Source organism: Lontra canadensis, unplaced genomic scaffold (genome assembly GCF_010015895.1).
Source record: "Lontra canadensis isolate GAN:19392208 unplaced genomic scaffold, GSC_riverotter_1.0 scaffold12, whole genome shotgun sequence".
Taxonomy (NCBI): domain Eukaryota; kingdom Metazoa; phylum Chordata; class Mammalia; order Carnivora; family Mustelidae; genus Lontra; species Lontra canadensis.
The window spans coordinates 11,610,118-11,633,874 of record NW_022631006.1 but is presented as its reverse complement, the minus strand read 5'-3'; the positions used below and the strand labels follow the sequence as shown (position 1 = coordinate 11,633,874).

The following is a 23,757-nucleotide window of genomic DNA, read 5'->3' as shown; positions in this document are numbered from 1 at the left end:
GATACTTTAAAAATAAGACCTAATGAAACAAGTTGGGATTGGGAGGGAGACAAACCATAAGTGACTCTTAATCTCACAAAACAAACTGAGGGTTGCTGGGCAGAGGGGGGTTGGGGGGGGCGGTTATGGACATTGGGTAGGGTATGTGCTATGGTGAGTGCCGTGAAGTTTGTAAACGTGGAGATTCACAGACCTGTACCCCTGGGGGAAAAAAATATATATATATGTTTATAAAAAATAAAATTATATATAAAAATAAATAAATAAATAAGACCTAATCATAGCAAGCGGCCAAAGGGCCATTGCGCTAACCTTCAGTCAGAAGCACTTACACTGAGATGGTCTGTCGTCAATGTCAGAAGGTCTTCATTGGATGGATGAAGTTTTTCAAACAGAATGGTGTCCGCTCCTTTGGAATAAAGTTTTATCTGGCCTTCTGGGTTTCGAACTGAAAAGAAAAATTTTGCATAGTAGGTAATCAACGAAATCCGTCAAAACTAGACTTTCCTAGGGCTCCAGCCAGGAAATTTGGAAATGGGCATAACGTTTTAGCCAGTAGTAAAATATTCAGTGCCTTTAATTAGAAGGTCACTATCTAAGTCACTTGGCCATATTCCTGTTCTATTAACTTAGAAATATTCCATCTACTGGAATCCTTTGATTTCCCAAACTCGGAAACAAGTGTTTTTATTCAGATGTGAATGACCTTACCATTTTCCTTGCCTACTACTTTGAAGGATTGATAAATTCAAATTAAGTCTTCTGGATTGAACAGAATTGAGAGCTTTGCCTGCAGGTCTCCTGGGGTGAAACTCAAGTCCTACTGTGGAATCAGCTACCACTGTTATGCCAAATGATCTCCACATGGAATTCTAGCCACTCAAAGTCATGGTTTATGCACTAGTTTTCCATCCTTGCTGATGTTTTTCTTTACCCTCTTTACTCATTGGAAAAGCCCTTTCTTTCATTCTTGGTGGTTGATTTTTCAGTCACAATCCTGGCCTGCAAGCATACCTCACAGAAGGCTTTCAAAATTAATTTCTATCTTCTTTAACTGGAAGTCTGTATCAGTTAGGGCTATGTTTTTAATCTGTCACCCCTCCCAGGTTTGGGAATGACAGCCCTGAGGAGTCTGCCCTCCCTTCATTTCCAGTCTTTAAACCTTCCCCTGGCTGTCCCACATATTGCCGTCAAATCTTATTTTAAACTACGAAATGCTTGACCTACATTTGTAGGCTTGGCTTTATAGCTTGGCACACATTAGGCCCTTAATGATTTGTTGAATGAATGAATGAATGAATGAAGACAGGACATGACATGACATGACATGACATGACATGACATGGCAATATATTTCTTTCCAGGAACTACCTACAGTTTAAGACAACTTTCTGGGTCATGATGTAATGGTCTGAACAATGACCTTCACAAGTTTCATCATATCAAAGATTGTTACATGCTTTCCAATCAATTGTACCTTTTCTCTAAAAATAGAATGTCTCAAAACAAATGAACATAAATATTGACTACTATTAATTTAACAGAATATAAAATTTAGAGCTTGACTTAATGGAATATAAATACCAAAGTACAATAAATTAATTTCCCTTCTTTAACTACTCTTACTTCAGATTTCATCTATTCTAGTTTCCTCCTGGCTTTGAATATATTTAATACACCCTGGAAACTTTTGTATTGGGACTTGTCTAGGGCTCGTCTTCTCTCCTAAAACCCTTGGTCAGCTCTCCTAGTTACCAGAACTCATGCAGTTCTTCTTGTACTCTGCCTCTAATTGCCCATGTTGGGGAAAAAGGAAAAAAGCATATATAATTTATCTAATTGTTCAAGCTGGAGGGGGTTGGGAACATTTAATCCTAGCTTTCTTTTGCTTTTCTTCTACAGCAATCCAATTTAATAATTTTCCCCATATTTTCTCCCTTTCATCACCAGAGCTAAAAAGGCCAAGGATGGGCATCCTACTTTTACCAGTATGACTTCTCTTTGACTATTGTTTATAGGCTGGGCTAGGACATCAGTTCCCAAACTTTTTGGTCTCAGAACCCTTATACACTATTAAAACTTTGTGAGAACTCCAGGGCTTTTTTGAAGTGGGTTTTATTTATTAATATTTACCATATTAGAAATTAAAGTTGAGAAATATTATTATATCAATGGTCTTATGATAATAATTATATTACCATAATTATGACTATTATAATTACAATAATAAACATTTTACATATTAACATAAATAACATTTCTATAATTATAAGTTCCACAACAAAAAAAATGTAGCTTGGGGAGTGGCATTGCTTTACATGATAGCAGTTCTCTTTAACTTCTGGCTTAAAAGGTGTTTGGATTCTCCTATCTGCTTCTGCAGTTCAATTGGTTGTGATATCACACATCATGTGGCTTTTATAAAACTCTGCAGTACACTCATGAGAAAAATAAGGAAAAAGACAAATAACATTAGTATTATTATGGAAATGTTTTTATCCTTGTGCATTCTCTGAAAATCTCCCAAGTTCTCTTAGGGTTCCCTAGACCACACATGGAGAATCACTGGTCTAGGAAATCACAAGCCAATTATGATTTGTGGAAATCCCTTACCATCTCTTCATCTCAGTTTCTACATATGAAAAAAAGGAGATATTTAAACACTGTAACTATTAAGGTCCTTTTCAATCTACATTTTTCTCATTCAGTAAAGATTCCCATTTCTTCCACATTTTTTTCTTAACCCAGCATTATTAGTCCCTTTAAATTCGAGTTCGTATAAATCTAGTTTCATGGAATCTTGCTTAATTTTACTCACTAAACCTTTCCTTTTGCAGCTCAGCAGGTTTTGCGTCTCTTTATTCAAGGCTTCTAGTCATATCTACTAGGAAATTTCAAGGCTAATCAAGTCTCACTCATTTCAGAAGTTAGCTTTTTCAAAATAAAGAGAGAAGTGCCTGGGTGGCTCAGTCAGTTAAGCATCCAACTCCTGATGTTGGCTCAGGTTATGATATCAGAGTCACAGTATTGAGCCCCGTGGTGGGCTCCATGCTCAGTGGCAAGTCTGCTCCAGATTTTCTCTGTCTCTCTGTGCCTCCCCCTCACACACACACACACACACACACACTCTCTCTCTCTCTCTCTTTTTCTCTCTCTCTCTCAAAAAAAATTAAATTAAAAAGAACATAACAGTTTTAAATGGTCAAGGTAACATGTGGGCAGAGTCTGGAAAAAAATCGAAAATCATATATTTTTTAGTTATAAATCTTCTCCCATTGCTGGTCCTTTATATATTGGTGTTCTTTAAAGATTTTCCTATGATCTAATTCCCCTTTTACTCTCCATGTAGTCACATTCATTTCTATGGCTTCAGGTTCCAGTGACAGACTGACTGATTTTAAGTGTACATCTCCTGCCCAAATCTATCTCCGGCACTACTTTCCAATCTGTACATCCAACCACCAACTAGTTATCTCCTTTTGGATGTGCTCAGGCACAGCAAACTCAAATTGGACACATTATCTTCCTCTAATAACTATGTATTTCTCTTAAGTCTCCATCTCAATAACAAGCTTCACCATTCACTCTGTCTCCCAAATCAGATATCCAGCCATAATCAAAGCTCCTCTCCCTCCACCACCCATATATCCAACTGCAGCTATGAATTTCTCCCCTCTTGCCTATATTGTCACATTAACCCAAATGGTTTTACTCATTTCAACACTGCTTCTATCCAAACTCTACTGTAATCCTGCCAGAGTCATCTTCACATTATTGCTTAGAATCCTGCAATTGCCTCCCTATATACTCCCTATGTATGTAGATCAAGTTTGGACGCTCTTAACATGTCATAAACAGGACTCATTAAGATCTGTCCTTTTCCAGCCCATTTCCTACCCTACTTCACCATCTTCTCCTGGGTGCAATCACACAGAACACTTCAATTCCACATTCTCCCTTAGCATCAAGTCTCTGGCGCATGATAGGCACTTGCTAAATATTTGCTTGAGTTGAATTATAATTATACAAAATTCATTGAAAGCAACAGTTATGCCTTTGTGACATAAAAAGAAAAAGAAAAAAGAAGTGGTTTCCAGGTGTATGCCATAAGAGTAAATACAATAGCAACACTGTGAAGGGTGATGAATAATTCTATTTTGCCGTATCTCAGTTGGATGGTTGTTCATATAACCACACAAAGAAATGGCTGTCATATGGCAGTGTGATCTGTATTTTGATCATCTCTAAAAAGTTTAGATTTGAGCAACTCTTACTAAAGATCTTACAAGAGTTTTTCAAGGACCTAGCTTAATTTTTGCTTCCTTCCATGTTTATGTGCCACTTGCCTCTATTAACAAGTATCTTTGAATTTTATCTCTGTATTTTTATTTACACAATGAGAATTGGTCCTTTTAAAACTGTATAACAAGATCTATATGTTTATCAATATAGTAGATTCTACACCCTCTGACAAAATTCTTTATAGAAATCTATTTTTATTTAAATAACTGAATTAAATTAGGGCTTTTGCCCTGGAATGAAAGTAGCACTAGTATCAAAACTATACATTCATGATTCAATGAATGATAATTCCCCCTCAAAAAAAAAAAAAAAAAGGAAAGAGGAAACAGAGGTGGAGAAAAAAGAAGAGGAGGAAAAGAAGGATGAAGAGGAAGAAGAAGAAATAGAGGAGGAGGGGGAAGCCAAGAAGGAAGAGGAGGAGGGGGAACAAGAGAAGGAGGAGGAGAAAGAGAAGAAAAGGGGCAGCAGGAGGAGCAAATATCTGAGTCCTCACATCAGGGTGTTGTCCCCACAGACCAAGCCATGTGACAGTCATGAGACTAGCACTGTTTTTTATGCCTTATTATCAAACAGAGTTTTCTACCCTATTGGAGCCCCTCTTTCAAATTCCTCCTGATTAAAAACCAAACAGAACCAAAATAAAGCCCACAAGCTTCCATGCATTCTGTGGTGGAACATTACCTTTCTTCATATGGGATCCATTAAGTCAAACATCTGAAGTTTGTGGTTAGGCTGTGATTTCTCCACAGCCCATAGTGATGACTGATGCTGGGGAAAAGCCAAAAGTTTTCCTGTGTAGCAATTTTAGGTTTTTGTCAACACCCTCATAGCAAAGGGAAGCCTGTTCTAAGCCAACCCAACATTAGTAACACCTCCCCTGAAGCTGTAAAAAGAAGATTACTTCTGCTAATACATCATTAAGCCAACGCCTAGAGCAGCATATGTGCTCTTCAGCAGCACCAATGAGGACTGCTTACAGCCTGTTCAAAAAAAAATAAATAAATAAACATAAACATCCCCAGATGATGTTTGGCTTTTACCTGCTGAGCGCAATCTCCCACGGCTAGTTTCCAGTAGTTAGAGGCCAAAAACCTGACCATGTATACACATGTTTTCTATAGTAGAAACTGATTTAATATGATGATCAGGGTATTCATAAGTTACAAAGTATCGGGTTAAATCTTATTTAACAAACATTTATAGTAAATCTATTATGTGCCAAGCTCTGTGCTGGGCCTTGGGCATTTTAAGATGACTAAAACACAGTCTGGCCTTCAGGTAGCTCATACTCTAACACCTGGGAAGCTGATGAGTATCACAGGGCTGGTATCACACTGGTTTATGAACAAGGTGCTCTGAGGAAGAGAAGAGAGTGCTGCTATTTGGAGAGTAGAGAAAGAATTGAGAGAATAAGGGACACTTAAGTTGGACACTTAAGTTTCCAGGTGAGTAGAAGTTTTCTAAAAGAAGTAGGGAAGGGATGCCTGGGTGGCTCAGTCAGTTAAGTGGCTGCTTTCAGCTCAGGTCATGATTCTAGTGTCCTGGGATCAAGTCCCACATAGGGCTCCTTTCTCGATGAGGAGCCTGCTTCTGCCTCTGCCTGCCTGTGCTCGCTCGCTCTCTCTTTCTCTCTCTCTGAGAAATAAAATATTTTTAAAAAAAGAAAAAAAAAGAAGAAGAAGTAGGGAAGAGGAAAGTCCAAGTAGAGGAAATAGCACACACAAAGAGTAAAAGTACACAATGCATGCCTGAAATGGCAAGATCTAGGGAGACTTGAAAAGTTTGGAGAAATAGAAGAAAAGTAGATTGAGGTCAGATTGCAAATAATCTTGAATGTCCTGCTAAGAATGTTACCTTCTAAGTTCTAAGAAGCCACCAAGGATTTTATGTAGGTGATGGCAAAATCAGGCCAATGTTTTAGAAAGAATGCCCCCATATTGACACAGAGTATTATCTTAAAGGGAAGTAGTTTTGAAGATACTGCAATAATACAAGCAAGTGGTGATCAGAGCCTTAACTAAAGCAATTATACTGGGAAACATCTCTAGAAACACAAGGAGTAGTATCTGAGGATCTATTAATTCTCTGTGTCTCAGTTTTGTTAACTTTAAAATGGGCATAAAAATAATAGTACTTACCTTATAGGGCTGTTGTGACAGTTAAATCACTTAATTCATGAGGAACATCTCTAACAGTGCTGGACTTAATAAGCACTTGTGATATGTTACTATACTTATTATTGCAGTGTTAAGGCTAAGTTGAAAATGAAAGGCGTTCATAAAGTCACAAAAAACCCAAAACACAGCTCTCAGTACGTAACTAAGAGTGAAATGAGAAACAGCAATGTAACGAGTACTATCAAAAGATCAAACATAATCTCAGTTACCGCCATACCTATGACAGACATCCTTTTTCTGATATTGTTGAAGTCCAAGAAGGCAAGCAGTTGGTAAGTAACCAGTGTTCCCAATTCTTCTACTGTTATCGTGTCTGGGGTTCGAGACTTAAAAATGAACCCAAAATTCCTTGCAGCAGTCACTAAAGCCCCCTCATCAGGTGACTGAACTTGGTAAATCAGCTGCCCTAAAAGGAAAAGAAATTACTGTGTTAAACAATAGCACAAAAAAAAATCTATTAAACAAAAAAGGAAAAGAAACAAATGCATTAATACTGAGATTAATGGCTAAAATTCATGGAATGCCAATACTAATGTCAATTCATTCTGTAACATTGAACTCAAGCGTTTGTTCCAGAAATCAGAACTTTTCTACTTGCCAACCAGCTGGACCAAGCGCCTGTCCTGCGAGATACTATAAGACACCATGCATACCACAAACACAGCCCTTGTCATCTCATACAAAAATGTCCATTTCTACATCTCCCTTTCCATAATACCGGAAGTTTCTTAGATCAGAGGCTGAATCTTTGTATTTTCAGTGACTAGAATTGTGCAGTGGAAGTTTCACAAACTAAAACACTTAATATGTGTTAACTCACATAATCCTCACAGACAGACCTGAGGTAGGGATTATTAAAATTATTTTTTCCATTTTATACCACTGACCTATGACTATGAGGTTATATAATTTGCGTAAGATCATATAGCCAAGAGTAATGGAGCAGATATTCCAAATTCCACTTGAGTCTGCTACTAATGACCATTTCATGAGAATGCATACAAGAAACTCTTAAAATGTAAGAAATCAAACTGGTATGTTCATTCTTGGTGGCTGATATTGTGAAAGTATTAGGCTAAGAATAAGAGGGCAGAAGAAAAAGAATGAAATGAGAAAAACAAAACAAAACAAAAAAGCCATAAAAATACAGCATGTATAAGGTAAATCCTTCTACATAAAATTGTATTATCTTTGTAAAAATACATCAGAAAAAGTAGGCAGAGTTATAACCATATTTACTGAGTTATAGTACTGTCCAAGAAAAATTCTTAGAAAATGAATTACATATTAATGTGTATACTATGATTCCTTTTCATCAAAAACAAACCATCTGCTTATTATATATATTCATATATATATATGCACAAGGAAAGGGTAAAATGATGCACACCAAACGTTTTCACTGGTTTTCACTGTAGCGGTGAGATTGCAGGAGTTCATGGAAGGAATTATTAGCTTTGCCTTTATAAACTTGGTACTGTGTGGTTTTCCCTTATATAGTAGGCATAAATTAATTTTGAAATTTCAAAAGGAAAAGGAATTAAAACAATTACTTGATTTACCTATGAAAAGATATAACTTCCACTTCCGGCAACATAGTAAACTAGGTGCCAGGACCAACTTCCCTGCTACAAACAATTACAATTCCATATAAAACATTTTAATTTTTTAAATACATTTATGAAAGAGGTACTGGTAAGAAAATAAGAATTGTTCAGGTCAAAGACTGAGGAAAAAAATAAAATGAATAAAAGAAGACTGTAGCCAGCTTTTGCCTTGAGGGCATTTTCTCAACCAGGAGAACTTCATCGTTGGTTTCCAGCCTGTGAAGGTTCATGCATATTTGCACCCTAAATTCACAATATCTAAGTGGCTTAAAAAAATCAAATAGAAAATTTAGTTTAATATGTTCCTGGGTTAGAACGCGGACCAAAGCAAAGCAAGTCCTCCCTGGAGGAACCAGCCTTCACCTTAGGACCCAAAGGATTTCTAAAAACAAACTTCCAAGTAAAATGGTCATCTCAAAGTGAAAAACTATTAAAATCCCAATAAATAAGACACAATGAGAGCCAACAGAAAGAAAAGAAAGAATAAGATCTGCAAAAACAGCAGATATTGGAATTATTAAAAATAGCACACAAATAATTAATAGATTTCAGAAAATAAAAGAGGCATAAAATTAAGCAGATTTGATAAAGAACAAAAGACCTAATAGAAATTAAAAATTAAAAGCAGCAAATTAGATACTATTAGAGAAAGAAGTAGTGTACTGGGGGAAAAATGGAGAAAATTCCAGGATATATCCCAAAGAGACAAAGAAAGGGAAAAAAGAGAGACTTCTTAAAAGACAAGAACAGAGTGAAAATGCCTGACACTGAACATCTAACATGAGAGGGGAAAATGAGTCAGAGGCAACACTGGAAAAAATACATGGCCAAGGAAACTCCAGAAATGATGAGAGAGGACATTCTACAGATTCAATAATCTCAATCAATTCTAAGCAATATAAATTTTATAAAAACCCACATCTACAGTGAGAACATGGAAGAAGAAATCTTAAAAATAGCCAGGAGGAGAAGACTGATGACCTTCAGTCTGACAACTGGACTGAGAGCGGACTATACAGTAACAGAAATAGTGGCAGCATACAATGGAGTACCTTCAGTGTGCTGAGAGAAAATTGTCACCGTTAATTTCTGCATACAGCAAAATCTTCAAGAATAAGAATGAAATAAATTTGTTTTTCAAACAAGTTTTTGAAAGTTTACTACCAGGAGGTTCTCCCTAACAGAAATTCTAAAGAATACACTTTATGGCAACAGATCAGAGATAGGACAAGCATTAAAAAGCATAGAAATTAGTAAGTATATAGGATAAATCTAAGGAAACACTGACTATAAAAACAATAAAAAATCTTATGGGATTAAAAAAGAAAATACATGACAAGAGGACTATATAAGTCTTCTTACAGGGTTGATTACTGTTGAAGGGTTCTAAAGCCTTTGTTTTGTTCAAAAGAAGGCTTAGGCTTTGGTAATTTCATTATGCCAAAACTTCTAGGCTAACCGCTCAAATACAAATAAGGATTCCAAAACAGCAGCAGTAAAAATAGAATAAATCCATAAGAGGGGGAAAAAAAAAAGAAGAGATTAAGACAAAAGATGGGGCAACTATAAAGTACAAATAAGATGGTAGAAATGAACTAAATACACCACTAATCATATATGAAATACTTAAAATTTAAATATATCGATAATCAATAAAGGTGATGGACTAAATGTTGCGCTTAACCTTTCATTCTGTCAAACTAAGTATATTTTTAAATGTCAAAAATTATTCCACTCACAAAAGATGTGTCTAAAACACAAAGAAAAGATTGACAGGTAGGCTGGCAAGAGATAGTGGGAAAAAGTAAACAATGCAAATATTAACAAAAGCAAAACATCTATAACATCTATAACTATATTCATGTCAGCCAAAATAAACTTTAAGGCAAAAATACTACTGGAGATTAAGAGAATCAATGTATACTGATACAAGTTCAATTTAAAAAGACATAAGTCTAAATGAGTATCTAACTAATAACATGACCTTAAAACATAAAAAGCAAACATTGACATAGCTACAAATAGAAACAGACAAATGCACCACAATAGTTGATGATTTTAACATACTCACTAATTGTGAAATCAAGTACTCAAAATAATCCACAGAGAGGTAGGAGACTGAACAATTAACAAATATTATCTCATGGATATATTTAGGACCCAGGACATAATAACCGTAGAATGTACATTCCTTTCAAGCACACATGAGACATTTATAGGAACTGAAAACATACCAGGCCATAAAGCAAGCCTCAACAAATTTTAAAAGACCAATATAATGGGGCAATAAGGAAAAAAATTCTAAATTTGTTATCTTTTTAATTGCAATACACAAAAATAGAAAAAAAAATCCTATCAAAAACTCTCATACTTTCCACTTTCCTGCTTCTAAAATTTCATCCTGATGAAGGAAATGAGAATGTCAACTTCCCCAAATGACTTCTTCATGAAACAGCACACATTTAAAATTAAAGCAATAGCTTCAACTATTAATTATACAATTACAAATTTTAAGTTTATTAGATTTGGGTTCTACTCTTTTCCATAATTAACATTCATATAAGAAAACTTTGTTTTTCAAGGTACTTTAACATATGGATTTAAGCTATCCTGTAATTAAAGGTTTAATAAGAGAGCAAAATAATTTCCCCCACTCAGGGATGTAAATCTTCACTTAGAATTTGATATCTTAAAGCAAGAGATAGAAATAGTTAAAAGGATATATACATCTATATCTCTTCACTTCAAAATACCTTTATATGACAGGGTATTACCCAATAACCACCAGAATGAGTAAAATTTAAGAATGATAATACTAAATGGTGGCAAGAATGTCAAGGTACTAGAACTCTTGTACACTGATGGTGGAATTTGTAAAATGATACAACCACTTTTGAAAGATAGCTGGGTAGTTTCTTATAAAATTAAACATATACTATGACCTGGCAATTCCTATTCATAAGTGTTTACCAAAAACAAATTTGTTAAATATTTTTAAAGACATAAAAACATTTATGGTAGCTTTACTCCTAATAGCCCAAAGTTAGAAACACCCCAAATGTGCATGAACAGAAGACTCTAAAATTATGGTACACTTGCATAATGTAATATTACTCAGCAATAAAAAAGAATGAACTATTGATTGATACGACAACACGGATGAATGATAAAAATGTTACATTATATGAGGGGTGCCTGGGTGTCTCAGTCAGTTAAGCATCCAACTCTTGGTTTTGGCTCAGGTCATGATCTTGGTCAGGGGCATGAGATTGAGCCCCACATTGGGCTCTGTGCTCATAGTGGAGTCTGCTTGAGATTCTCTTGCCCTTTCCCTCTGCCCCTCCCCCAGCTCACACATACTCTCTCTCTCTAAAAAAGGAATAAATCAATCTTTAAAAAAAAAAAAAAAACTGTGTGAAACAAGCCAGACACAAAAGAATACATGTTTTATGATTCCAGTTATATGAAGTACAAGAACAGTCAAAATTCATCTCTAATGATAGAAATCACAGCAGTGGCTGGCTGGGCAGGGGTTGGGATTGTAGACAGAAAAGGGACAGGAGTAATCTCTCTGGAGTGACAGAAAGGGTTTACACCTTGTTGGGGTTGGGGACAGGGGCTACATGGGTGTATACAATTGTCAAAACTCATCAAACAATACACATAAGATCTGTGTGTTTTATTACATTTAATTATATCATATTATAAAAAATTTTAAGTGATACTAGAAAAGAAGAATGAATACTATCAGTAAACTAGAAGTTTGAGAAATGTCTGCAAGATAAAAAGTAGATTTAACCACTGAAGAAGAAAGAGAAAAACACAGCTCAAAGCATTTGCAAAAGGAAATGAATACAGAGGTATGAGAAATCCCCAAAAGACTCTCCAAACTCAGAGTCAGCAAATGAGAAGAGTAGTGCTCTGGGGGACATCATTAATAAAATTAGTTGAAGAATTCCACTCAGCACTCCAGCCCATTTGAGTTCCTTCTTCTGCCAGCTTTCTCTAAACAGTTGCCACCAGAACAAAACCTGGAAAATGTTCTTCTAAAGAAATTGTACAATCCACCTAAAAAAAACCTCAAAGATTTGAGTGCTGCAGCTAGAGACCAAAACTAAGAGCCTGAATTGCTTCAATTCAATTCCACAAGGATAAGAGAGAGAAAATGAGGGAAAGGAGCCCAATGGTTGACATTTTCTTCCAGCTCAGACGTTGAGTACAACTCTCCCTCAAGTGGGAGTTTTGACACAGACTCCTAGAACTAGATCTGAGAAAGTAAGATGGTTAAGCCCAGATATCATATGAATTCCTGGAGGGAGGAACTCCACACCCAGAAGATGAGCTATGCATTCTATCTCTCACCCACAATCTGGGGAGATTGGCCACTGTAATCAGAATCTACATTCACCAAGGGACAAACAAGGATTCTCAAATACAAAGAAGAACAGTCATCTCTAAATAAGCAATTGTAAACAAACAAACAAAAAGAACAGGCAACCACAAGTCATCAAACCTTTGAGAAAATGAAAATTAGACACAGAATTCAAAAAACAACATTCCATAAAATAAAAAATCATAGAGGAAACAAAAGAAAATTTCCAATTAAGAATAATTAAGATCCTCAAAGAGCTCTAAGAAGGTATATAACATTAAAAAGATTACTATTAAAATAAAAAAGTTTTGGAAATGAAATAACCTCAAAGGGCAATGATAAAAAATGCCTTACTTAAAGGTGTTGTGATATCCTCAGATAAAAATATAATTAATCATTGGCCTTAAAATTATAAAGATCAGTTTGAGTCATAAATATAAAAATGTAAATCCTCACAGTAATTAAAACTGGGGGAAAATGTTACTCCAGCATCATGGAGGACAAAACTATGGCTTGAATGTAATTGCAAGAACAGAAAAAATAAAGAAAAAATAGAGAGCGAAAAGACATGTAAATATATATATATGTACATATACAATACAATACAATATACAATATATAATATACATATATATTACATACATACATACATTCAACAGTCTTTATATATATTTCACTTTGCAGTTGAAATTACTTGGGTGGTAATATTTACTCACTCACTGGTAGCAGAAAGAAATAAAACTCACAAATGGAATAGATTGGACTCAACTGAAACAAGAAGTTGATTCACTATACCATTATCTACCTGCCTCATCACTTCAATATTGAAGTGGCCCAGCTGATTTTGTTCTATTCTATGAACTCTGAGTCCTAAACAACCATCTTAATAGTGTGAGGACTTGTTCATAATGAGAACTAAGAGTATCCCACTATCTGTGTGCATCTATCCCCCACTACTGGGAAAACCCATTCATTCTACACATATGCATGATCATCATCTGCACCTATTAGTTGTTCGTGTTAATGATGAGAGCTAAACACCGGAGCTATTATTTTCCTGCTTGTCCTGGCTACCAGGAAGCTCACAGTTAAATATGGTACTCAATCGTTAGAAAGATTTCATCCCCTTGTACTTGCACATTTGGGCCTCATCTTTCCATTACTCCTATTTCTCTTCTTTTTCTCTCCTTTTCAGTCTCTTCATAATTTTTGGAAAATAGTATATGAATAAAAGCAAAGAAAAGCTAGTGATAGGTAAACCCCTTATGCAATGTATTCTTTTAATTGAACATCCTTCTAATTCCAAATATTTTAAATGAAGTATCATTTCTGATTTAAAAAGGCTCACCACTGGGACATACTTTGTACTTACCTGCACTATTTTCCTCTGACATTACAGTGTGGCAAAGGGCAAGTAACCTAAGAAATTCATACACTTTGGAATCCCCCAGTTTAACAGATTCCATCAGACGGTGGTCAAAGAACTGAAATGTTCTATCTGCTTGGAGATTGACTGAGAAGTCCATAGGCTCATTTTTCTGTAGAAGAAAAATAGGGGGAAAAAACTATACATCTCAATCCAATAATAATCTTTTAAAATTCAAAAACACTTCCTCTATGTATTTTTAGTGCTTGTATGATTTTTCAGCCCCAAACATCTGGCACTACAATGGCTTTCTGTTTCTTCCTTACTGTTAAATATTATCTTCTCATTTCAGAGCCAAGCACCAAAGCAGTGACCCCTCCAAAACCATAAGTAAAAAAAATGCAATGGCTGTACAGATCCTCAAATACTTATTGCAACTCCAACATACAAAGAAGCCCTAAAAGTGATGTCTTTTTCAAAACCTACTCAGTGGCAAAACCTGACCTGACTTGAGTTCATATTGGCAGCAATATCTGACCTAAAATGGTATGTGTCTAATTATAGACTTTTTTGAGTCCACTTAGTATGAATTAATATTTTCCAATGCAAAAATAGTAATGTGTTTTATTGCAGCATACTTTCTCAGATCTTTCTGGAGGTACTGCATAAAATAATGATAGGATTAAAACTGGGATCTTGAAGGGATATTTGCACTCACATATTCATTGCAGCATTATTTACAATAGCTAAGAGGTAGAAACAATGTAAATATCCATCAACTAATGAATGAATGAAGAATATGTGCCATACAGATACAATGGAATATTATCCAGCCATAAAAAAGAGAATCCTGTCTTTATGCCACAACATGAATGTTGAAGGCACATGTTTAAGTGAAATAAGTTCGTCACCAAAGAATAATTACTGAATGACTCCACTTACATGAGGTACCAAAATAGTAAAACTCATAGAAACAGAAAGTGGAATGGTTTTTTCCAGGGGCTGGAGGAATGGGGAAATGGAGAGTTGCTGTTGAATGAGTATAGGATTTCCATCACGCAAGATGAGAAAGTTCTAGAAATCTACCGTACAACATCATGAGTATTTTTAATAACAGTTAACTATACACTTTAAAATGTGTTGAGAAAAAGAAAAACATGATAAAAGAAATACGGTAGAACAAAATAGTGGAGGAGGATTCAATTGTGAAGGTCCCTGTTATTCAGTAACTTCCAGAAAGCACAGAATGTACTTCTAAAAGTTTATTACTGAAAGCACTAATCTTATGATAGTGTCTTGGCAAAATAAACAGTTGATGGGAAAATACTTTTAATATGTACTTTGTTTTGGAAACTATAGAATATTTTCTATTATATCCAAGTATTTGAGAAGACCTGCATACAGGACACTCAGTTGTGTATCCCAGAATCACAGAGACTTATTTAATCATAGATTGGTTCATGTAAGAAGTTTTGAAAACAACTGCATTTGGAGAAAAAATGATAAAGTCACTAGTAAGGAGTAAAATACACACTGACCTTAGACTTCCCTAACACTCCCAGCGAAGAAACTGTGACTCAAAGAGATTATAACCAATCAAGCTCTCATTTGAGTATAAACTCAGCACACAGTTCATTATTATGAACCCTTCTTGAAACTAGAAGATGAACTTCATCCAAATAAGAGATAACTGTGAAAATCATTAGTAAAGGACTAGTTAAGGGTGAGCACTATATCCCTTTAACTGAAGGATGAAGTCTAAAAGAAATAGAGAGATTAAGATGCCAAAACAAAATGTCTATATTATATACCTTGACTATGCAAGATGAAAAGACAGCTAAAAAATTGGAAAATACGGATTTCCTCATTTTATTTTTGAAGGTAAGATGATATTTAAAGTTTCAAATCAACTAATAAAAATCCATATGTATTTAGAACTAAGAAAAATATAAAATATAACAATAGGAAAATATGAGGGAAAGGAGAAATGTAATTTCATCATTGTTTATGTTGGGAAATTAATAGACATTGCCTTAAAAAAAGTATTAAGAATATTACATAATCTCTTCAAAGTATATGGTAGAAAAACAATGAAATACTTTCCTAATATTCCCAGACATTGTAAGAAATGCATACATACAGAATAAAGAATCCATATAACAAATTATTTTAATGTTGGACACAAAATGCAACCTCAAATATTATAACTAAGACAATACATACCCCTATGTAGATGGCCCAAATTCAATTATTAAAAGATTGGAATGCAAAGCAAATTCTAATCTTATATATGCTATACATAAGCATGCTATATGCTATACACACAAGACACGCATAAAATCATTCAGAAACACAGAAAATAACAGGTGGGCACATGCAAATGAAAAGAAACCAGAAGTCATGACATTAACATCAACTAAGATTGAATTCAGGCCAAGAAGAATTAAATTAGTCAAAGGAGAGCAGTTTTAATGCTAAATTATGTAATTCACAATAAAAATGTACTACGATGAGTATCAATTTATCCTCAAATAGCATCAATACTTCCAAAACAAATATTTCAAGCTATATAAGAGCTATATATATAGAAAGATTTTCAAAATACTTTAATTGTTCTCTTTTATGCTAAGAGGTGATATAGATAAAAGATAATAATGAAATAGAAGACCTAAATAATATAATTTACAAGGTAGAAATACCTGACATCTAGCGAAATTTATACCTTGAAAACAGAATATACATACACTTTCTTTTTAAAAAGCCTGAAATGCTGACAACAATTGACTATATTAAGTCACAAAGAGAACCTCATAAATCCCAAGAAAGTAAAAAGAATAAATATTTGTTCTTTTATTAAAAGTACAATAAAGTGGAGGAGAAAACTCTATGCCCTTGGGAATTTTAAAACTCTTCCTTAAAAACCTGTGTTTCAATGTGGATATTCAAATTGATATGACAAAAATAAAATTAGTTTAATAAACTACAGGCCAAATCTATGTGATAAAATTAAAGAAGTATTCAGAGAAAAATTAAAAAACAAATATTTGTATATAAAAAAGGAAAAATGAAGTTATTAAGCTTCCAAGTATGAAGTTAGAAAAAGAAAAAAATCTTCATAAATGAAGATAGATGGCATTAATAAAGAGAAAAGCAGAGACAGGAAAATATATACGAATAATAAAACCCAAAGCTGCACTTTTCTGTGGAAGAAGGGGGCAACTTTCTAATGTAATCAAGATAAAAAAGGAAAAGGACAGACAAAAATAAGAAATTATTTTTTTTAAATAGCCACAAAGAGAAAATTAAAAGGATCATAAGAGACTTCTTTACTCAACTAAGGCACAAATCATTCTGATGTTATATAAACTGTCCCATGGAATACAAAAATAATGAAAAATAGGAAAAATTATTCTCTTTCCAAAGTAAATATAATATTGGTAGCAAAACAGACTTCACCTCCTCCCCCAAAAACCACTGAGGACTGATGTGTCTTACAAACCCATCGGCACATATCTAAATAAAGCATTAGCAAACAGCATCTAGCAGCACACAGAGAAAACAGCTTAACACCAGTGACATATATTTGCAGAAACCATGAATGGATTACAAACCAACAGAAAAATGGGTAAAGATGAAATAGAATCAACTATTAACTATATAAAAAGGTGTCCAACCTCACTTATAAAAAAATAAATTAGAACAAGAACCATATTGACATATCATTTCACATAGTCTTGTCAAATATCAAAAACTCTGACAAGGGGCGCCTGGGTGGCTCAGTGGGTTAAGCCTCTGCCTTCAGCTCAGGTCATGATCCCAGGGTTCTGGGATCGAGCCCCCGCATTGGGCTCTCTGCTCAGCAGGGAGCCTGCTTCCTCTCTCTCTTCCTGCCTCTCTGCCTACTTGTGATCTCTCTGTGTCAAATAAATAAGTAAAATCTTAAAAAAAAAAAAAAAAACAACTCTGACAAAACTGTGTTGGTAAGAGTAGGGGAAAATACTCTTGTACATTGCTTGTGGCAATGTAAAAATTTTAAAGGAGACAATGGCAATATTTATTAATTACAAATGTACATACCTTTTGATTTAGCAATTCCATTTGCGATTCCACTAATTAGTGGAATTCCAATTCCACTACTCTAGAAAGATCTCAAATATATCATTGAGAAAGTTAAGAACAGCACAGAGAGTATGCTACCACCTATGTAAAATATGGAGAAAAAATACTACCTTGTATACTTTGAAATATCTCTAAAACAAAACAGAGGGAACTCTGTGATTGAGGGACCTCAATAGAAGGGATTTTGAACCATCTAAATCTATTTTTTTTAATTATATACTAAATATTTCATCTGGTCACAGTGGAAATCAGGCCTCCAGGAACTCCTCATTTTTTTAAAAACACATGTACATGAAGTATACAATTCACTGGCAATTTACAGACCTGTACCCCTAGGGCTAATAATACATTATATGCTAATTTTTTAAATTTTAAAAATTTAAAATTAAAAAGAAAAAAAAGAAACACATGTACAATTTGAAATTAAAAGTAAGAATGAAATTTATCACCTCCACACCTTAGGTATATCTGTTTTCTGACCCATGTCTTCAGGAACTTCACCTGCCAAAACAAATTGAGAATAGTAAATGAAATTAAAACTAAATTTAGACATTTCATTTTAAGGAATACACTTATTAAAGCACCATTACTAGATGGCATTATGAGTTCAAAGGTAGACTTTTTAGGAGTGGTTTCAAACTATAGGCCTAGACATAGTGATTAATCCAGAGAAATACCCAGGTTTGCCCAAGACAGAACTAAAATGCAATATGCATTAAAAGAAAATATAAAGCACATGATCATGTACTTCTATAAATTTTATCATTCTGCTATCACATTACCTATGATGTTTGCCAGAGGCAAATTTTTGTTTTCCACTTTATCCTGGGGCATTCAAAATGACATCCTAGACAGACCAATTCTCACCAGTATTAGAGCCTGGTGAGTACATCTCCATCTTGGTTTGGGCCAGGTACAGCTATGTAATATCAAGGTCAAATTAGCATGTAAATGTTAAACAGTGTCCATGCCCCCTATAGTCAGAAAGCATAGACAAGTATGTGCCAAATATTTAAAAATAATTTATCTTAGTATAAAGCCAATATATCCTTATTATAGATAAATTGGAAAATACAAGATGTTTACAGTAGAAAATAAAAATTACTAATAATTCCACCCCCTAGGGATAACAAATATTTATAGTTTCTTTAACATCGAGTTTGTGTGTGTGTGTGTGCACGCAAATATATATTTATCACAGAGTTCAAAAATGCCTGCTTCCTGCTGTTTTTAACCTAAGAATTTGTGAGAATTTCTCTGCTCATTAAAATTCTTTGTGAATCTAAATTTGAATGGTTGTATAATAGCTGTATAGCATAATTTATTTTAGCTTTCTCCTCTTCGGAAGCTTTTAAGATTTTTCTAATTTTTGCTTAGCATTTGAAGATTTAATGCCATTTACCAAGACTATATTTCTTGCAAAGATAGTAAGAATTTCTTGGATCAATCCTGTGCCAGGCACTTGTATTATCACTCATCTTCATAACAAACTTGTGAAGATTTTTCACTCCTGTTCTACGAGTGAAGGAACTGGAGAACAGAAATCCATGGGAAGTTACTAAACTGAGGCTAAAATTTCAGCTTCGTATGTTTTTGAACCTGAGTCTCTCTCTTTTCACTACACAACGATATGACCCAGAAAAGCCTCTGATGAATCAGTATTTTCTGTTTTTCTGGAGCACTGGTCTAAATCTGGACCACTGTGTGACTGCAACATGGGCAGAATCCCCAAGCCACTGAATGAAACTTGACATGTTCCTAGAATTTAAATCTCAAACTCACTAAGATTATGCTCCAGTCATTGTGCAGTAAGGCAGTAACTCATAACTGATAAAAATGAAACAAAGCTGTGCCTTCCTGTAAAAGGACACCTCAAAAGGGAGCATGCTTATAAAGGTGGTGATGAAAGTGAAGAAAAGTTAAAGATGTTGAAGAAAATAAAAATTCTGAGCTAGAAAACAGATTTAAATAAATCAGAGTAGAATGCCCAATTTTCCCAAGGCTGGATATATGATATAAACAAGACCAATCTGTAGGAAAACAAGAAAAAGTGATTCTTGAACATTCTGTGAGTACTTTAGTAAGAATATATTTAAATGACATAAAAAATACATTATAAATTACAATAGTATATAAACTAAGGGTATAAAGAGGTTAGTTAAATATTTCAGTTCTGCATTTTACTAGGGAAATTGCAAGCGTCATGGGATTTGGAAATTTGGAAATTTGCAAAGGTCTTGGGATATATATACTTGTGAAAATCAAGGGCCTTTGCTAAAAATAGACCTGTGACAAACATCTCTACAAAGAAATCCTGGTACACATGTCTGATAAGTTACTTAGGATTATTTCCTAAAAGTGATAAAAAGTGATATTATCATTATTATGTTATTATCAATATGTTCCATGACAAAAACAAATCCAAAATGTCCTCCAAATTAAAAATATCTCTGTGGGGTGCCTGGGTGGCTCTGAGGGTTAAAGCCTCTGCCTTCGGCTCAGGTCATGATCTCAGGATCCTGGGATTGAGCCCCACATTGGGCTCTCTGCTCAGCAGGGAGCCTGTTTCTCCTCTCTCTCTCTCTCTCTCTGCCTGCCTCTCTGCCTACTTGTGATCCCTGTCAAGTAAATAAATAAAATCTTTAAAAAAAAAAAAATCTCTACTACTCTGGCTAAAATTTTCCCACTTAAACTACTCTTTGGGTTCAGCCAGTATTTTTAGAAAGCTCCTAAAAATTATGTAAAAAAAAAATTTTAGGGAAAGTCTCTATTTTACCTACAAGTTACTGTAATAGTGATATGAGAAAAGCACAGTGTAACTGAGGGCTTATGGAAGGCCAGATTAAGAACTGTCTGGTTCTCACCCAGAAAGGGGGGAATTAGAGCAGAGGAGAGGTGGGTTAAAGGAGTGGGGGTAGCAAAGGGAGGTCAAGAGGCAGGAGAGTATAAAAATCAACTTCTTGTGTTTCTTAATTTTGTTCAAGATCAAATCTTACTTTAAAATACTTGGCAATGTGTAAAGCTTCTTATCAGGAGACAAAGGGAAGTTTTTCCTCTCTTTCTCGGTTATTTCTTCTTGAAATTTCTGTACCGAAAACCTGGGCACTCAGAGTCAGTGAAGAGAGATCAGGAATCCGAGACACCCAATGAAAACCTTCTGCTGATCTCCCATGCTTTCAGTAGAACTATCTAATAACTGGCCAAAATCAGAGTGACAAGGGTCACATATAAAAAGAATGCCTGAAAATCTTAATTCAGAGCAGGTGAAGCAAAAGCAAACAGGAATTGGATATTAATGATATAGCTTGCCTGGTCACTCAAAATAGTCCTGTGCAGTGTGAATTCTTAGGAATAAACTGTAAATTCTTACAAACACAGGCCCTAACATCACTTCCAGAGCTGTTAGGAAGCAAGTATGAAACACTGCTTTTACTGAGCAAATTAAGTTTGCAAAAAATTTTTCCTCCCTGGGATATGGGCATATTAAGCACCATGGAGCATAATCACACAGAGCACCAAAAGCAATCTCAGATAGTATCAGATCTAACACCTATCTCTATTCCCAAATGTTAACAAATACAAAGTTTCATCTCAATTATTCAACATTCATTGAACAAATATTTAGTGAGTGTTTATTATATGCTGAGCACTATGTTAGATGCTGGCAGTGCCCATATTAATAAGAAAGCCAGCAATAAATGGTTTGTCTTACAAAATAGAGTTGCTTATGGTCTTTAAGAACTGTTAACAGTATCAGTAAGAGGGGCGCCTGGGTGGCTCAGTGGGTTAAAGCCTCTGCCTTTGGCTCAGGTCATGATCCCAGGGTCCTGGGATCGAGCCCCACATTGGGCTCTCTGCTCGGCAGGGAGCCTGCTTCCCCCCTCTCTCTCTGCCTGCTTCTCTGCCTACTTGTGATCTCTGTCTGTCAAATAAATAAAATCTTAAAAAATATATATATCAGTAAGAAAGAAGAACTCTTTCCCTTACCATAGATTTTCCCATTAATAGAACATTTTTTAAAAGTCATGATGTTTTGAGTGAGGGTTCCTGTTTTGTCAGAGAAAACGTATTCAATCTGGCCCAGTTCCTCATTGAGAGTAGTTGTCCGAGCTTCAGCAGGTGTGGATTTTCCAGAGTAATACATCTTCCGATCCCAGTTTATAAAATAACTGTGTCCCAGACGAATCACTTCCATACTTCATCCATTAAAATGGAGAAAAAGAAATGCTCCATCAATTTCAGAACACACAAAGCTTTGCCAAAGTAAGAAGACCATCAAAGTCTTCAGAGTGTAGGAGAAAATATGGATGCTCCATCCCCAGGTTCTAGTGACCTGCTCAGAATCATCTCAGCAGAGTCTGATTATGAACCTGCCAAAGTTATTTCCCTGAAACACCATGAAAAAATAGATGGACTCTGCATAAAACCTTGGAGAATGTCCCATGGGTCACCATTTATATTAAACAGGCCCAGTAGAGATTTCCTAGGTAACCTAAGTTGGCATTTCTCTTATATCTTAGGAGAAAGTGACTATGATTAAAGATGTTTGTCAGAAAGAAGATCTAAAGAAATGTGTACGTTGAGGACTTTCTCTCTAATACATAGTTTGATGTGCTTTGCTTTGTCAAAAGAGATAAAAGCAGTAGCTCTATAAAGCACTAAGCAAACCATAATAGATACTGAGTAAATGTCAATATTATAATTATTGTTGTTACACTACTTTGCCCCTTTGTCAGGAAAAGAGCATTGCCTCAGGTTCTAGTGGTAATTTATGACTTTCCAACTCTAGAAGTGAAATTTCTATGGCCAAATGTATGAACTTTTAAAATCTTTGTCATATATAAGACTAAATCAATCTCCAAAAATGTTAACATTGTAAGTTTGTGCCGTTAGGTTACTAAAAATTATCATTTACTATGTATAATGTATATACATACACATCATAAAAATGTTACCAATTTATCGCTTATATTTTAATTTTGTTTCCACTATTTTTGCATGAAGAAGTTTTCTTTTTAATTGATCAAATTTATCAATAGTTTATAGTTTCTCTTTTGGGAATTTTGCTTAGATAGGATTTCCCTATGCCAAGATTATATATACAAACATCTTTATTTTTCTCCTGGTTCTTTACTGAATTTTTCCCCATTTAATTCCTTTTCACAGTTGGAATTTTTATAAATATGATGTACATAGAAGGTGCTAATTTCAATTTTTATGAAGTTTTTTCATCATCATTTATTGAACAACAAATCCTTTCCCTTACTGTGTTGGGATGCTCCCATGCCACGTATAAATTATCTTCCTCACTAGAATCTACTCTAGGCATTTCACTTTTATTCCTTAATATGTCACTTAGTGGGGGAGAAAAAGATAGTGGAGGAGTAAGTGACCCTATTTCAAATGGTCCCCTGAATTGAGGTAGATATCTACCTGACCATTCTGAACACCCACAAAATCAGCCTGAGATGTAAGAAGATATATTTAAATCTCACAAACAGACTATCTCTGGCAGTTGGTCTCGAGGTATGAAGTGGGGAGCTGTGACTTTTGTGGGTAGATATTCAAAGATAAATGGAAGTGGGGGAGCCTCTGGGATCCTGCACCGCTGGAGTGCAAAAGGCTCCCATGCTGGGGCCCAGGCACAGACTCACAGACCAGTAGTGGCAGGGAAAGGACTTTATGGCAACCCCCCAGACTGAAACCTCATGCTGCAGGGGAGTGCATGCAAATTGGGGGTGGCTATGGATTTTAGAAGCACAAAGGACAGAGACGCACCTGGACCTGGAAGCAAGGGCTGGGAGCACTGCTGCG

General features: G+C 35.0%; 1 protein-coding gene across 7 annotated transcripts in view; it reads right to left on the bottom strand.

Moving 5' to 3' along the window:
* Window positions 1–23,757, bottom strand: part of ATP8B4 (ATPase phospholipid transporting 8B4 (putative)) — a 253,877-nt gene that overhangs the window by 62,660 nt on the left and 167,460 nt on the right. For all 7 annotated transcript variants that reach the window (XM_032856525.1, XM_032856521.1, XM_032856524.1 and 4 more), the window contains 5 exons: window positions 21,931–22,139; window positions 18,401–18,444; window positions 13,831–13,996; window positions 6,697–6,885; window positions 333–448 (listed from right to left, as the gene is read on the bottom strand). In XM_032856525.1, the coding sequence (XP_032712416.1) occupies window positions 333–448; window positions 6,697–6,885; window positions 13,831–13,996; window positions 18,401–18,444; window positions 21,931–22,139 (724 nt within the window). The remainder of the gene's footprint in view (window positions 1–332; window positions 449–6,696; window positions 6,886–13,830; window positions 13,997–18,400; window positions 18,445–21,930; window positions 22,140–23,757) is intronic.